Source organism: Vombatus ursinus, unplaced genomic scaffold (assembly GCF_900497805.2).
Source record: "Vombatus ursinus unplaced genomic scaffold, bare-nosed wombat genome assembly UNPS02000582.1, whole genome shotgun sequence".
In the NCBI taxonomy this organism is placed as follows: domain Eukaryota; kingdom Metazoa; phylum Chordata; class Mammalia; order Diprotodontia; family Vombatidae; genus Vombatus; species Vombatus ursinus.
Genome location: NW_020940360.1, coordinates 20,518,670 through 20,534,503, shown reverse-complemented (window position 1 = coordinate 20,534,503; position 15,834 = coordinate 20,518,670). Strand labels below are relative to the sequence as shown.

The 15,834-nt window shown below is 35.2% G+C and overlaps 1 protein-coding gene across 2 annotated transcripts in view; it reads right to left on the bottom strand.

Moving 5' to 3' along the window:
* Nucleotides 1-3,830: 3,830 nt before the first annotated feature.
* The window catches only part of MANEA (mannosidase endo-alpha), a 90,921-nt gene continuing 78,917 nt past the window's right edge, over nucleotides 3,831-15,834 (bottom strand). For both annotated transcript variants that reach the window (XM_027854560.1, XM_027854552.1), the window contains 2 exons: nucleotides 13,085-13,161; nucleotides 3,831-6,737 (listed from right to left, as the gene is read on the bottom strand). In XM_027854560.1, the coding sequence (XP_027710361.1) occupies nucleotides 6,101-6,737; nucleotides 13,085-13,161 (714 nt within the window). In that variant the 3' untranslated portion in view covers nucleotides 3,831-6,100. The remainder of the gene's footprint in view (nucleotides 6,738-13,084; nucleotides 13,162-15,834) is intronic.

Sequence of the window (15,834 nt, the reverse complement as noted above, 5' to 3'; positions counted from 1 at the left end):
GACTTCAAAGGAAATATAAACTATTAAACTGGTACCAATTCAGAGTCCGATCATTAGTTCCCTTGAAGAATAACTTTCATTAAAGCTCAGAGCATTTCATAAAACAATTATTATCTGTCAGAGTTCCAATGGTTATTTCAGCAATGATCAATATTGGTAGTAGCTACTTTAATAAATCCAATCAAAGATGAACAGATGTGACCATATTATTCTGTAGATGGAAGTTATCTTCTTCTCTTCAGCTCCCACAGTACTTTTTAATTCTCTTATATTCTACTTGCTACTACAGTTACAATTTATTCTTTGTGCTTCACACAGCATCCAGCACAGGGCCTCTCACATAGTAGGAGCTGGAAAAAATATTTGCTGATTAAAGGAATAAAGTAATAGCTAGATGGTATCCCTTCAACTACCTATGAGGGTTAATCTGTTGATTTGATAGGCAGTATGTGATACAATGGAAAAAGAACTGGATATGAAATAAGAGAAACTGGATTCGAACCATATTTCTGTCACTTATTACCTATTGTGTCACCTTGGATAAATAATTTATTCTCTCCTGGCCTCAGTTTCCTCACCTATAAGACGAGAGGTTAGCCGAGATAATCTCTAATGTTCCTTCTAGCTCTAAATTCATCATCTTATAATTTAAGAATTTTATTTTTTTGGAGGGGGAACAAAACAATGAAATTCTCATTTACTTGATTCTCTTAAGAGTATTTAGCCATACCAAGTCATCAGCATGGTGACAACTGGATCACAATAGGACTGTGAACAGTAAGGATTCTGTGGGAGCCTAATTATCTTTAGGCAAGTGGCAAATTCTACTACAAACAAGTTTATATTAAAAATAATCTGGCATACTTTCAAGGTTATGAAACTCTACAGTACTGTTTTACTTTAGGTAAATGGCTTACCAGAAAATATTCTTTTTCATTTCTCACTAGCTTATCACTTAAAAATCTTAGAGAAGACTAAGAAAATAGAGGTGACTGTGACTAAAGAATTTGAAAAACCCTGCTTTACCTAGTGCTTTGCACAAGTTAGCATGGGACTATATTGTGCAAAATGAAACTAGGCTTCAGATTTTTTTTTTTTCACGAGAAATTACTAGTACTCCCCTCTTCTGCCCTTCCCCTTACTTTAAAAGTAAGGCTATGGTTTCTGGACGGAGGTCTTCCCTGCTCCCCTTACCCCCTTCCATCTCTAAGTTATTTCCTCAGCTTTAAATAATAGTAGTGTCCTTGTTCACAAGTGCAACTAAGAACTACAGCAGAAAGTGAAGAGGATGATACTTGTTACTACGTATAAGCAAAATAATTTATTATGTTTGTGTTACTGTGACCCAGATAACGAACATAAAAAGAAAATGTACAATGTCCCTACAACCTTTGCCTTCAATCCTACTGTATGAATACACACATACACACACACACACATATATATTTATTATTCTAGAATGATCCTTCTGTGGATTGCTGAGTGTTATTTACCATAAATTTTGCACAATTTTTGCCATTAAAACTTTACCTCTTTAACAAGGTTTATAAATTCTTCTTATGTGAATATAAAGCCCTATCCATTCCCATGTCCACAAAATGTGGCGGGTCTTTCCAAATACAGAGGACTTCTAGTATAGAAAGTATCACCGGGTTGGCCATGGGGTAATGGGATTTCAATCATCACATCTCTTTAAGACCATTTAACTTCTGAGTCTTAGAATGGGGTTGTGATTTATATGGGAACAGGAGGGACCAATAATGATGAAGTTATACATCCATGGAAATATTGGAACAAAAATAAATGTTTCATAATTTTAAAAAGTGTGAAAACCCCTGTGCTAAGCTACTACAATAATTTAGAAACAAAACTGAAATGACACAAAGTGTTACAGAGCAGAAGCTGCAATGTGAAAGTATTAAGGCATCTTCCAAATATGAAATATATATTTGTATTATACACAGAGTCAATAGCAAATATTTCTTTTTCCAGAAATGGCAAACAAATGGTAGGGTTAAAAACACAGAATTTTAGATTTGAAACTAGATCATATAGTTGAACTCCTTTTTGTAAATAAGCAAACAGAGGTCAGAAAAGTAAGGGGGGACTTGTCTAACGTCACAGTCAGTGGAAGTGCTAGGACCTAGAACCATGTCTCCAGGCTCTTTATCATTGACTCTCTTTAGCCTACACTGTTTCCTAATTTTCAAGTATTATACTGGCTCCACTGAATTTTTAAAATGTCACTGAAATAGGTTTTTTTAATAGATTAAACAAATGGGTTTATTTAATACATAATTATTTCAATATTATAATAGTTTACGATAAACTGTCTTAGTGGAAGTGCTGGGTGGAATGGGATGTTCTATTTAACTGGCTTCTTTTGAAACCCCTTTTTGTTTCAACCCTGTTTATTGAAAACTTAAAAAAAATTATTCCCTAACTCTGCCTTAGTAAACAAAATTAAAGAAACACTCTGAAACTTTCTTTGTTGACTGAGAAACCTGCCCTGCTTCAAGGTTACACAGTCAATCCTCAACATTTGTGGGTTTAACTTTCATGTCTTCAAACATTTGTGTGATTTTATTATAATTCCATTTTCACTTTTGCATTGGCAACCACACACATTAACAGCTATGTGTAGTGGAAAAAAAAATGAGATGTACAACGCATGCAAGTTTGTGGAGCTGCTGGTATCCTATTAGGAGCTTCCCTGGTTTTGTTCACACTACTATTGAAAACAGCTCTCTGTGCATTTGTTGCATATTTCATTGTCTGCCTTTAAAATTCAAGTTTTGTGTTTTAATTTTGCCTCCAAAGCGTGGAGCATATCCATTGGACTCTAAAGCCCAAGCCTGTAATTTTGTTAGTGAAAAAATAAAAGCATTAGGTAAACTTTGTCCCAGAATGTTGGCTGTGAATTTGGTGTTAATGAATCAACAATTCATTACACCCAAACAAAGGAAAAAAGTAGTATACCATCCAACACCCTCCCACTGCCACCTGACACAATAGAAGGCAAAGTTCAGATTAAAAAATGTTTTAGTTTTAAGAACTGTGTTTGCTGTACAGTATTTATAGTACTGTAGACTTCAGGTGGTATAAGAAGTAAATGCTGTCTGAAATCAATGTTTGTTTTCAAATTGAGATGTTAGTGCAAAAGGTAACAGAATTCTAGGGAATTACTAGTGAGAAAAATGTTTTGCATATTACAATTTTGTTTCGTACCTCATTTTATGGGTTATTTCATGGTTACTGTGTTAGGAAAAGTGCATATTATGAGAATTAATGTTTTGTTACAAAGAATTGTATGGGGGCAGCTAGGTGGTGCAGGGGATAGAGCACCGGCTCTGGAGTCAGGAAGACCTGAGTTCAAATCGGGTCTCAGACACATGACACTTACTAGCTGTGTGACCCTGGGCAAGTCACTTAACCCCACTGCCCAGCCAATAAATAAATAAATAAATAATTGTATGCAGAAAAGTGTATTTTCAGCAATCTCTGGTGAAAGATTAGAGTTTTTGGTGGTTGTGAGAACCCAATCCCCTATTTGCCTTAGGTTCAATGTGTCAACATTTGCATTTTTGACTTTCATGTCATTTTCTAGGAATGCCACCCCTGTGAAAATTGAAGATTGACTGTCATTCAGAATATAACAATTTAATGCATGGCCTCACAGTTGTATAAAGAATATAGAATAAATTAAACCCATATTGATAACCTGCAAATAACTTTAAAAAATTAATACACAATTTGAATTTGGAGTAACTTTTTTGGGAGGGTGGGGTTGGAGTAATTTCTTTCTCCGAAAGATGGAATTCATAAAATAATTTCATTTAATTGAAAGTTTTGCTTTATTTGGAGGCACAGTGGTACAGTGACAGGATTGTTAGATTTGGAGTGATAAAATGTAAGATCAAGCCAATTAATTTCTCTGAATCTCTGTTTCTGAGCTATAAGATGGGGATAATAACACTTGTACTCCCTACTTCACAGACCTTTGTGAGGATAAAATGAATAAAGTATGTAAAGTGCTCTGCAAACTGTAAAGCATTAGAATAATATCAGCTATCATCTTTATTATTGCTACAATTACTATGTTGTTCTAATTTATATAACAATCTATTATTTCTTTCTGGTGTGATGAAGGCGCTGGATATATCCCTATATATTGACGAAACATGTTAAAGTGATTAGACTAGATTATACTGTTGTTGATTTTTCAATTATCTGTGATAACCTCTGTTTCATTACCGCCTGCTCTACATGCCCAGATAAATCAAGGACAAGTTACCTTGAGGCTCATGATGTGTTTGCCTCTGTATCTGAAAGTGTATTTCTGACTTCTTTTCAAAGACAAATACTGATACTCTCTATGATCTATTGTTTATTGTTATTGATACTCTCTATGATCTATTATATTTGATTCTCATCTCTTATCCCCTATGTGAGATTCTCTATTTAACTTTAACTGTATTGTTCTAACAGCGGATTCAGTATATTTTGCTGACTGTGGTTACAAGTACATAATTTACAGTACTAGTTAAGGTTGCATTTTGACATCCTGGTTTTTTGGTGGTTAAGTTAATAGATGGATTTCAATATTATGAGTGATGAATATCTGACAAGAGGTTATTCTTAAATAGCAAACATCTACTGTTAATAACCATAGATCTCCATACTGAAGTGTTTTAATTCTCAGAATAAAGGTGCTATGAAAGTGCCAAGTACTAAATTACAGATATATTTCTATATATTAAAAGAATTAACACTATTCTTGTTCTTACCACAATAAAACTAAATTTGAGTAAAAGTTAAATTGTCAAAATAAAATTAACCCAAATTCTTTACTCAGTTTTCCCTATGTACATTTAAATAATTTTATACAGTATCATATCAATCTGTATATAGACCATTTCCTAAAATGGACCGTTCCTTTAAAATTAGAATTGAAAATAAAATAATACATACATAAATACTGACTACAGCCTATACTCAAGTTTTACATGAACTAGATATGTGGGAAAAAAGATGTCTTACATTCACACTAATTTAAAATCTCATTGCTGAATTCAATCCAACAATAATCACTTTAACAATCCTAAGGAACAAGAATAATAAAACATGATAGATACCACAGTCTAGGAAAAAAATGATTTCGTACTATTTAAACAGCTTCAAAAATAGATCTACATGCATATATACACATATATGTATATATGACAGAGATGAACTTGTATATGGTATTTTACAAATCATTTTATACCTAAAATTCAGGATATTAAAGACCCCCAAAAAAACCTCTTCTGACACAGAGAAGGAATTTGTGACTTGCATAGCATACAGCATAGTATAGGTACTTAGAAAATAGCAAGATGACAATATACATAGAACTATGCAGAAACGGCCCTTTATCTTTAACAATGATTTAGTAATGCTAACTTAAGGCATAGATTATGTGTGTGTTGTATCTTATAGAAATTTTTTTGCTATTTTTGGTTCCAGTAACCAATAGCCTCAATTCTTAAGAAGGTATGAAGTTAGCTAGCTGAGTGACTGGAGGGAAATGGCTTCCAAAACTGAAGAAGGAAACACATATATATTAACAATTCTTTTATAGTACCTTGCTTTTTTCTACCACATAAACCAAAACTGGTTTGTGTGTCAAGAAAGCAAGCAGCCTCTAATTAGATGCTAATTACTTTCTGCACAATGGGCTACAAAATAGAAAATTAAACTGTCATAAAAGCTGAATTTCATTTTCAGCCTTAAATGACATAAACTATGCTAATACTGTACATAAGTGTTTCATAAATTATCTTACAGAGGTTAGTTAAATCTAATTTACAGAATATAAAAAGTTACACAGCATCCTTTTCAAATACTTTCAAAATACAACCTGCAAGAGGGTGACAATAACAATATTGCTATTTCAACCTTTTACAAAAGTCTATATTCATTCTAATAAAGATACAAGAATAATGCATGTTGACTTAAAGATTTCTTCTGACAAAATATTACGCATAATCTGATACATTGGACTGTTTTAATTATTAGTACACTTTGGACTAAGTATATTAAAATGGCTATTGGATTCGTTTCACGCAAGCCACTGTTCCTTTTCCTTACTATATTTTTCAGACCATTTACGAGTGAGTTCCAGATAAACACCTGGTTTGTGAGGCTGGTAATCAAGGTATACTATGCGTTCAGTTCTCTTGGGAACTGCTTTTTCAATCTGAGTCCCTTCGTGCCACTCATTAAAGGAGGTGATAGAAATAACATCAGGACGCACCTGAAGAGCAGCATTGAAAGCAGTTTCAAAGTACTTTCCATTGACTCGGTTCCGAGTGTTGTGGTTGTTCCAGGGTCGGACATTGGTGTCTATGTATCCTGGCCCCACACTTGGGATAAACAGTAAGCTGTTGCTGTCACAAAAGGCTTTTAGGCCTGCCCAGTTGTGATGTGATGAGCCATAAGAGAAGCCATTTGTGGCAAAGTATGTGTAAATTCCATCAAAACCACTTCTCTGGATTTCCTGTTTGTGTTTTTCTTCTACAAGAAGAGCAATAAACAATCCATCATAGGGAGTGTTACGAATACTCAGGGGCCCTGAGGCAGTTAGAAGATTGGCCCAGGTTTCTGGCTTTGTGAGGTAAGAATCATACACATAAAACATGGGCAAGACTCTGCCAGTGTTGGTCTTATATCTGTAAAAAGCTGGATGGCTTCCATATCTAGAAAACAAACATATACAATACTAATGTAAATAGTCAGAAGTAACGAATGAGAGAAAAGTATTTTTTTTCTTACCCACCTGACTACCAGGGCATTTTAAAGACAATGTTCTTATCTTTCAGCCAAAAGCTGCTACATCATTATATTTTGAATTTTTCAGGGTGAAAATTAGATCTCAGATATATCAATAATTAACAAAATTATACATAAATAATCCTTAAGCAAACATGGAAACTAAAATTGGTAATATTTTTTAAATACTTTACTAGGGCTGATTAGGTTCCTTGTAAGAGCATGATGTATCCGTTATATCCTCTTATCCTTTGGGGAGAAATAAAAATCTTCTTTTCCCTACACTTGGAGTGATTTTAAATAACTGCACTATAAATTCTTCAATTTGCACCACAGCAGTCAATACACCATGTTGTGATGCATTTTTTGAAAAGGTAGAATTGTTAATAGTACAATAATCTGAACACAAAAACAGTTAAAAATGTTCTTCCAAAGGGAGAAGTCTAAAGAACTTACTAAATAAATTAAATGATAAAGCCAGTTGTAGCTTTCTTGCATTCATTTTGTTGTTGTTTAGTTGTTTCAGTTATGTCCAACTCTTAGTGAGCCCATTTGGGGTTTTCTGGGTAGATACTAGAGTGGTTTGCCATTTCCTTCTCCAGCTCATTTTACAGATGAGGAACTGAGACAAATAGGGTTAAGTGACTTGCCCAGGCTCACACAGCTTGTATGTGTGAGCAGATGTGACTTCAGGCCCAGTACTCCACTGTGCCACCTAGCTGCCCTACTCCTTGTACTTATACTATAACTGAATGTTTTAGTCCTTCTGAAATGTTTCACTTTGTCATTTGTCAGATGGTTCACAAGTTACAATGGAAAATCACTTAAATAGCAAATAATTGTGTTGCAGACTGTGAAAATAACTTCAAATATTATTTTTAAAATAATTAATTTTTATTTTTCAACATTCACTTCCATACTTTTGAATTTTAAATTTTCTCCCCCTCCCTCCCCAAGACAACATGCAATGTGATATAAGCACTACATATATATTCCTAATAAACATATTTTCACATTAGTCATGTTGTAAAGAAGAATTAGAACCAACAGAAGGAACCACAAGAAAGAGGAAACAAAACAATACAGAAGAAAAAGAAAAGAGTAGTAAATAGTATGCTTTGGATCTGCATTCAGACTCCATAGTTCTTTCTCTGGATGTGAATAGCATTTTACATCACGAGTCTTTTGGAGATATCTTAGATCCTTGCATTGCTGAGAAGAGCTAAATCTATCAAAGTTAGTCATCACATAATGTGGCTGTTACTATGTACAATGTTCTCCTGCTTACTTCACTTAGCATCAGTCAATACAAGTCTTTCCAGGTTTTTCTGAAGTCTGCCTGCTCATCATTTCTTATAGCACAAGAGTATTCCATTATATTCATATAACACAATTTGTTCAGCCATTCCCCAATTGATAGGCATCCACTCAATTTCCAATTCTTTGCCTCCACAGAAAGAGCTGCTTTAAATATTTTTGTACATGTGGGTCCTTTTCCCATTTTTATGGGAAAAGAGATCACTTTTATGATCTCTTTGGGATACAGCCCTAGAAGTGCTATTGCTGGGTCAAAGAGTATACACATTTTTTATAGTTCTTTGGGCATTGTTCCAAATTGCTCTCCAGAATGGTTGGATCAGTTCACAACTCCACAAACAATGCATTAGCGTTCTAATTTTTCCACATTTTCTCCAACATTTATTATTTTCCTGTTTTGTCATGTTAGCCAGTCTGATGGGTGTGATGTGGTACCTCAGAGTTGTTTTGATTTGCATTTCTCTAATCAACAGTGATTTAGATATTTTTTCATATGACTATAGATAACTTTCATTTCTTCATCTGAAAACTGCCTGTTTATATCTTTGACCATTTATCAATTGGGGAATGACTTGTTTTCTTACAAATTTGACTTAGTTCTCTCTATATTTTAGAAATGAGGCCCTTATGAGAGACACTGGTTGTAAAAATTCTTTCCCAGTTTTCTGCTTCCCTCCTCATCTTGGTTGCATTGGCTTTGTGCAGAATCTTTTTTCTATTTCATAATGTTCTCTATCTCTTGTTTGGTCATAAATTCTTCTGTTCTCCAGAAATCTGACAGGTAAACTATTCCTTGCTCTCCCAGTTTGCTGACAGTATCAGCCTTTATATCCATCTAAATCATGTACCCATTTTGACTTTTTTTTTGGCACATGGTGTAAGATGTTGGTCTATGCCTAGTTTCTGCCATACTCTTTTCCAGTTTTCCCAGCAGTTTTTGTCAAATAGTGAGTTCTTATCCCAGAAGATGAAGTCTTTGGGTTTATCAAACAGTAAATTACTATAGTCATTGACTACTGTGTCTTGCGTACCTAACCTACTTCACTGAGCCACACTCTGTTTCTTAGCCAGTACCAAGTAGTTCTGATGATTGCTACTTCATAATGCAATTTAAGATCTGGTATGACTAGGTCACCTTCCCTAGCATTTCTTTTCATTAGTTCCCTTGATATTCTGGACCTTTTGTTCTTCCAGATGAATCTTGTTATTATTTTTTCTAGTTCTATAAAGTAATTTTTCCGTAGTTTGATTGGTATGGCACTGAATGAGTAAATTAATTTAGGTAGCATTGTAATTTTTATTATATTAGCTTGGCCTACCAGGTAGCAACTCATGCTTTTCCAATTATTTACAACTGACTTTAATTGTGTAAAAAGTGATTTTTTTTGTTTTTGTTCTTATTTTTTTTTAATGGTAATTTTTACTTATTTTTTTGTTTTCAACATTTACTTCCACAAGATTCTGAGTTCCAAATTTTCACCCCATCTCCCCCCTTCCCCCACCCCAATGGAATGCATTCTAAATACCCCTTCCCCTAGTCTACCTTCCCTTCTATCTCTCCCCCCCTTCTTTTATCCCCTTTCCCTTCAATTTTCCTGTAGGGCAGGATGGATTTCTGTACCCCATTTCCTGTATTTCTTATTTCCCTGTTGCATGTGGAAACATTTTTTTTTAAACATGAGTTTTTAAAACTTTGGGTTCCAAATTTTCTTCCTTCTTCCCTCCCCACCCACCCTCATTGATAAGGCAAGCTACTAAATACAGGTTATATATGTGTAGCTATGCAAAACACTTCCATAGTAGACATGCTGTGAAAAACTAACTCTATTTCCCTTAATCCTATCCTGCTCCCCCATTTATTCTATTCTTTCTTTTGACCCTGTCCCTCCTCAGAAGTATTTGCTTCTGATTACTCCCTTTTCCAATCTGCCCTCCTCTCTATCCTTCCCCTACTCTCTTGTCCCCTTCACCCCCTAAATTCCTGTAGGGTAAGACAGATTTCCACACCCAATTGAGTGTGTATGTTATTCCCTCCTTAAGTCAAATCCTATGACAATAAGATTCACTCATTCCCTCTCACCTTCCCGTTTCCCCTCCACTGTAAGAACATTTTCTTTTCTGTTTTTTTTTTTTTTTGTGGGATAATTTACCCCGTTCTACCTCTCCCTTCCTCCTTCTTCTAGTATATTTCTCTCTCACCCCTTAATTTTATTCTCCAGACATGACCCCTTCATTTTCAACGCACCCTGTGCCCTCTATCTATCTATCTATCTATCTATATCTATATATACATACATACATATAATTTTTTCCCCTCCAACTACCCTAATACTGACAAAGGTCTCATGAGTTACAAGTATCTTTCCATGCAGGAATGTAAACCTTATGTAACCTGAATGTAAGTTCAACCTTAATAAGTCTCTTATGATTTTCTCTTTCCTGTTTACTTCTTCATGTTCCACTCGAGTCTTGTATTTGAAAATCAAATTTTCTATTCAACTCTGGTCTTTTCATCAAGAATGCTTGAATGTCCTCCATTTCACTGAATGACCATTTTTTCCCCTGAGGGATTATACTTAGTTTGGCTGGGTAGGTGATTCTTGGTTGTAATCCTGTCTCCTTTGCTCTCCAGAATATTATATTCCATGCCCTGCGGTCCCTTAATGTAGAAGCAGCTAAATCTTGTGTTATCCTGATTGTGTTTCCACCACACTTGAATTGTTTCTTTCTGGCTGCTTGTAATATTTTCTCCTTGACCTGGGAACTCTGGAATTTGGCTACAATATTCCTAGGAGTTTTCCTTTAGGAATCTCTTTCAGGAGGAGATCAGTGGATTCTTTCAATTTCTATTTTGCCCTCTGGTTCTAAAATATCAGGACAGTTTTCCTTGATCATTTCTTGAAAGATGATGTCTAGGCTCTTTTTTTGATCATGGCTTTCAGATAGTCCAATTATTTTTAAATTCTCTCTCCTGGATCTATTTTCCAGGTCAGTTGTTTTTCCAATGAGATATTTCACATTCTTTTCTAATTTTTCATTCTTTTGGATTTGTTTTACAGTGTCTTGATTTCTCATAAAGTCACTAGCTTCCAATTGCTCTATTCTAACTTTTAAGGAAGTATCTTCTTCAGTAAGCTTTTGGACTTCCTTTTCCATTTGGCCAATTTTGCTTTTTAGGGCATTCTTCTCCTCATTGGCTTTTTGGACCTCTTTTGCCATTTGGGTTAGGCTATTTTTTAAGGTGTTATTTTCTTCAGTATTTTTTTGGGTCTCCTTTAGCAAGCTGTTGACTTGTTTTTCATGATTTTTTTGCATCACTCTCAGTTTTTCCTCTACTTCTCTTACTTGCTTCTCAAAATCCCTTTTGAGCTCTTCCAAGGCCTGGGACTGATTCATATTTTTCTTGGAGGCTTTGGATGTAGGAGCTTTGGCTTTGTTGTCTTCTTCTGGTTGTATGTTTTGATCTTCTTTGTCACCAAAGTAAGATAACATAGTCTGGCTCTTTTTGCGCTGCTTACTCATAATCCCGGCCAATTACTTGAGTTTTAAATTCTTTGTTAAGGTAAAAGTCTGCTTCCAATGTGAAGACTGTAGTGTCCCAAGCTTCGGGGGTTTGTACAGCTGTTTTCAGAGGTACTTCTAGAGACCTGTAAATTTTCAGTTCTTCCAAGGTGCTATGATAAAGGGCGAGGTGTTTTCTCTCCACAGCCACAAGCTCCACCATGCCAGCATTCCTCCTCGCCCCAGGACTGCCCCTCAGAACTGTGACCCAGATCCAAGCACGGGTAAAGCAAGAGATTCCTGCCTCAGCACTAGCAAAGAGATCCTTGCAATCCCCCTCTTATCAGCCACTTGATTCCCTCTCAGTCTGTGGGCCAGAAGCTCAGGAAAAAAGTGGTGGCCCCAGGCCACGCTTGAGACTTGTGACTGAGACCTAGCTTCTCTTTCACCGCAGACATAGACTTTTCCCACCGACCTTCTGAGTTGTCTTTGGCATTCAGGGGTTGAGAAGTCTGGAAACCGTCACAGCTGCCCACGATTCAGTCCTCTGAGGCCTACTTCAGGTTTGCTGCAGCCTGTGAGCCCACGCCGCCCCATGCTCCTCTCCTTGCCTGGTGCGATATACCTTTCTGATCAACTATCCAGGTTGTCTTGGGCTGGAAATTTGTTTCACTCTGTCTTTTTGTGGGTTCTGCTGCTTTAGAATTTGTTTAGAGGCATTTCTTTAGGTATTTGGAGGGCTTTGGGAGATAGCTCAAGACAGTCACTGCTTTCCCTCTGCAATCTTGGCTCCGCCTCTCACTGAAAAGTGGTTTGTATTTGTGTACATGTAGTTCCTGGGTTTCTTTCAGCAGGTAGATTCTTAAATATTTTATAATGTCTATAGTGACTTTAAATGGAATTTCTCTTTCTATCTCTTGCTGTTGGGCTTTGTTAGTGATATATAGAAATGCCAATGATTTATGTGGGTTTATTTTATATCCTGCAACTTTGCTAAAGTTATTATTTCAAGTAGTTTTTTACTTGATTCTCTAGGATTCTCTAAGTATATCATCATATCGTCTGCAAAGTGATAGCTTTGTTTCTTCTTTGCCTATTCTAATACCTTTAATTTCTTTTTCTTCTCTTATTGCTAAAGTTAACATTTCTAGTACCATGTCGAATAACAATGGTGATAATGGACAACCTTATTTCACCCCTGATCTTTTTGGAAATTCTTCTAGCTTATTCCCATTACATATAATGCTTGCTGATGGTTTTAGGTAGATGTTACTTATCATTTGAAGGAAGACTCCATTTATTCCTATGCTCTCTAGTGCTTTTAATATGAATGGATGTTGTATTTTGTCAAAAGGTTTTTCTGCATCTATAACTTCAAATATCATTAAGTAATATTAGCTTGTTATAAGGGAAGGTAAAAGAGCAAACAATAATAATAATCATTAAAGAAACTCACTTGTCTATAATGTACTTGATACTTTTGTGCATACTGTGATCATCTCGATTTTTATATGGTTCGATGTGGAAAGTGACCTGAAAAAAAAAGAATAAGAATATTATGGGGGATAAAATGGAAATTTTCTATTAAGTCCAGAATAACTCAAAGTCTATCTCATATCAGGTATAAGTTAACTGATTTTTAGTCATACCTTTCAATGAATGGTATTGAACATGAGTGTCAAATACAGCATTAACTGCACAAATTAATTACAGCATCAAATTAGCAGCAGGTTAACTTGCTTTATAGGTTATGCTGATACACAAAACCTGGATCTTTATGAGGGAAATACACTTTACTTTGAAAAAGTTTCAACCACAGGACGCTTCAACAGAAAGCTTGTTTGTTACACTGAAAACAAGAAACAAGACCAATGTAAATAGTATGTATGCCTACAACTTATGCTAAAATCCCACGGTTAGACTATCAATTGTATAAAGTGAAGTATACCAGTACTGTAGAGGTACTCTCCTAGCACCATAGTCACCGATAACACATACATCTTAAATGTCTAAATTGTATTAAGAAAAAATCTGTAGGGTGGTTTTCAGTATCCTGAGGCTACTATAAATAATACAGTAGGAAAAAGAAACTGAAAACAACAGAATTGCTCTATACAGAGGATTCTAGATTATTTAACTAAACAAAGCTTGTCCATTTACCTGCCAATAAAAACTGATTATGGCTGAGGAAAGCTTTTTTATATTTCATTTCTGTCTAACAATGCAGAGTAAATGCTTTATGAGATATTTCTCTGAAGAGAAATCAAGTCATGGGAAACAGATTTTTAAAACACAGAATGTAAAGATGTTCACTCTCATTTAATATTTTACAGACACATCACTAGCAATAAAAAACACTTAAAACAATCTAACATACTGTATTTCACTGTTTCGAATTTTAGGCCCTAGGCTCTTATGAAAAAATGTCTCCTATAAAATTCAGATCATTCTAATGTAAAACTCTCTTGTTTTCAATTGTCCAATTAAAGTAAACAGTATTTTACATTAGTCAGTGCTACTAGTTTTCACAGAAGCAATTTTACAGTTAGACAGCATTTAATGAAAACAACATTATGCTACAGTTTATGAATGAAACATAGTTAAATTATAAAGGAAAGAATTTTTTTCTGTCCATCATGAACCAAGGTCAGATAGTTCTAGCTAGAATTATTAACTTCCCCAGTTGCTATATTTTTTAAACTTTAATCTAACAGAAAGATAGATTATATTTGAGAAAGGCACAGCTAAAAACCTTGAAATTTTCCATTAGAATTAATTCAATGTTTTCTATGTATAATGATGTTTATTGTAGCCGAAAAAACAAAATCAATTTCATTTACATTGTGCTTTATTTCAGAGAATCTATAATTTGCAAGGGACCTCAGAAGTAATCGAGTCCAAACTCAACCTAAAGAAGGAGTCTCTTTCAACATGCCTGAAGAGGCCAGCATGGGTCAAACTGTTGAAATTGCTTGGTTTTTAAAGTAGAGAGCCTCAAAATTCTCCATGTTTTGGACAATACTATGAGAAGAGCAGGCATAAAGGTAGCATGGATAGTAAGTCAACAACCATTTATTAAGTGCCTACCATGTGTCAGATACTATATACTCACTGAGAATACAAAGAATGATTAAAAAAAACAGTTCTTACCCTCAAGAAGATGACAGTCTAACTAAGGAGACAATATGCAAACAATTACGTATAAGACAAACATAAAGAGGATAAACTGGAGCTAATCAACAGAGGAAAGGCATTGGCATTAAGGGGGAATCAGGAAAGGCTTCCTGAAAGTAGGATTTTATCTGGGACTTGAAGGATACCAGTGAAATTAAGAGGCAGAGATAAAGAGGGAGAGAATTCCAGGCATGGGAGACAGCCACTGAAAATGCATGGAATCAGGACATAAAGTATTGTGTTTGAGAAAGAGCAAAGAGTCTAGTATCACTGAAGGTGTAAGAGAACTGGAAAGGTAGGAAGGGGCCAGATACAGTGGGAAGAAGAGTAGATTTGGCATCAGATATCCAGGGTTCTAGTCCCCAGTTCTGGTACTGCCAAACTAGATTACTTTAGTGACTTAGTTACTAAATCAAAGATTCTATTTCCTCACTAATAACATGGGATTGATAAAATCAGCTCTACCTACTTCACAGGTTCTTGTGAGATAATGGTGCTTTAACTGTGGCACACAGGACAGAAGAATCTTTCTTCAGAGACCTGCAGATCTCTGATAAGATTCAAATTCCTTAAAAAACTGTAGATTAATAAATTAGGTAGTGGAAAGAGTAATGAGCATGGAAATCAGGAGAGATGGGCTCTGATTCTGGCTCTGCTGACTCACTCTGCGACTTCAGGCATATTCCTTTACTTCCCTGGGGCTCAGGCTCCTCAGTGAGGGTACAGGACTAACTGATCTCTATGGTCTTTTGCAGCCTTAACACTTTATAATTTTGAGAATGAAAAACAAATATTGAAAACAGAATTGTTCTATAAATACAATAATATAACTTCTCTATCGATTTTCCCAAATTGCAGTTATATTTCTGCATTACATTAATTCACTGTGTTATCTAAGGTCCATATTTATTAGGTATAATATACAGAAAGAAATAAGCACATCTTTTATGGGAAGTATACCTTTTTTTGTTTGTTTCTGTTATCTCACACACACACACACACACACACACACACACACACACACACACACAC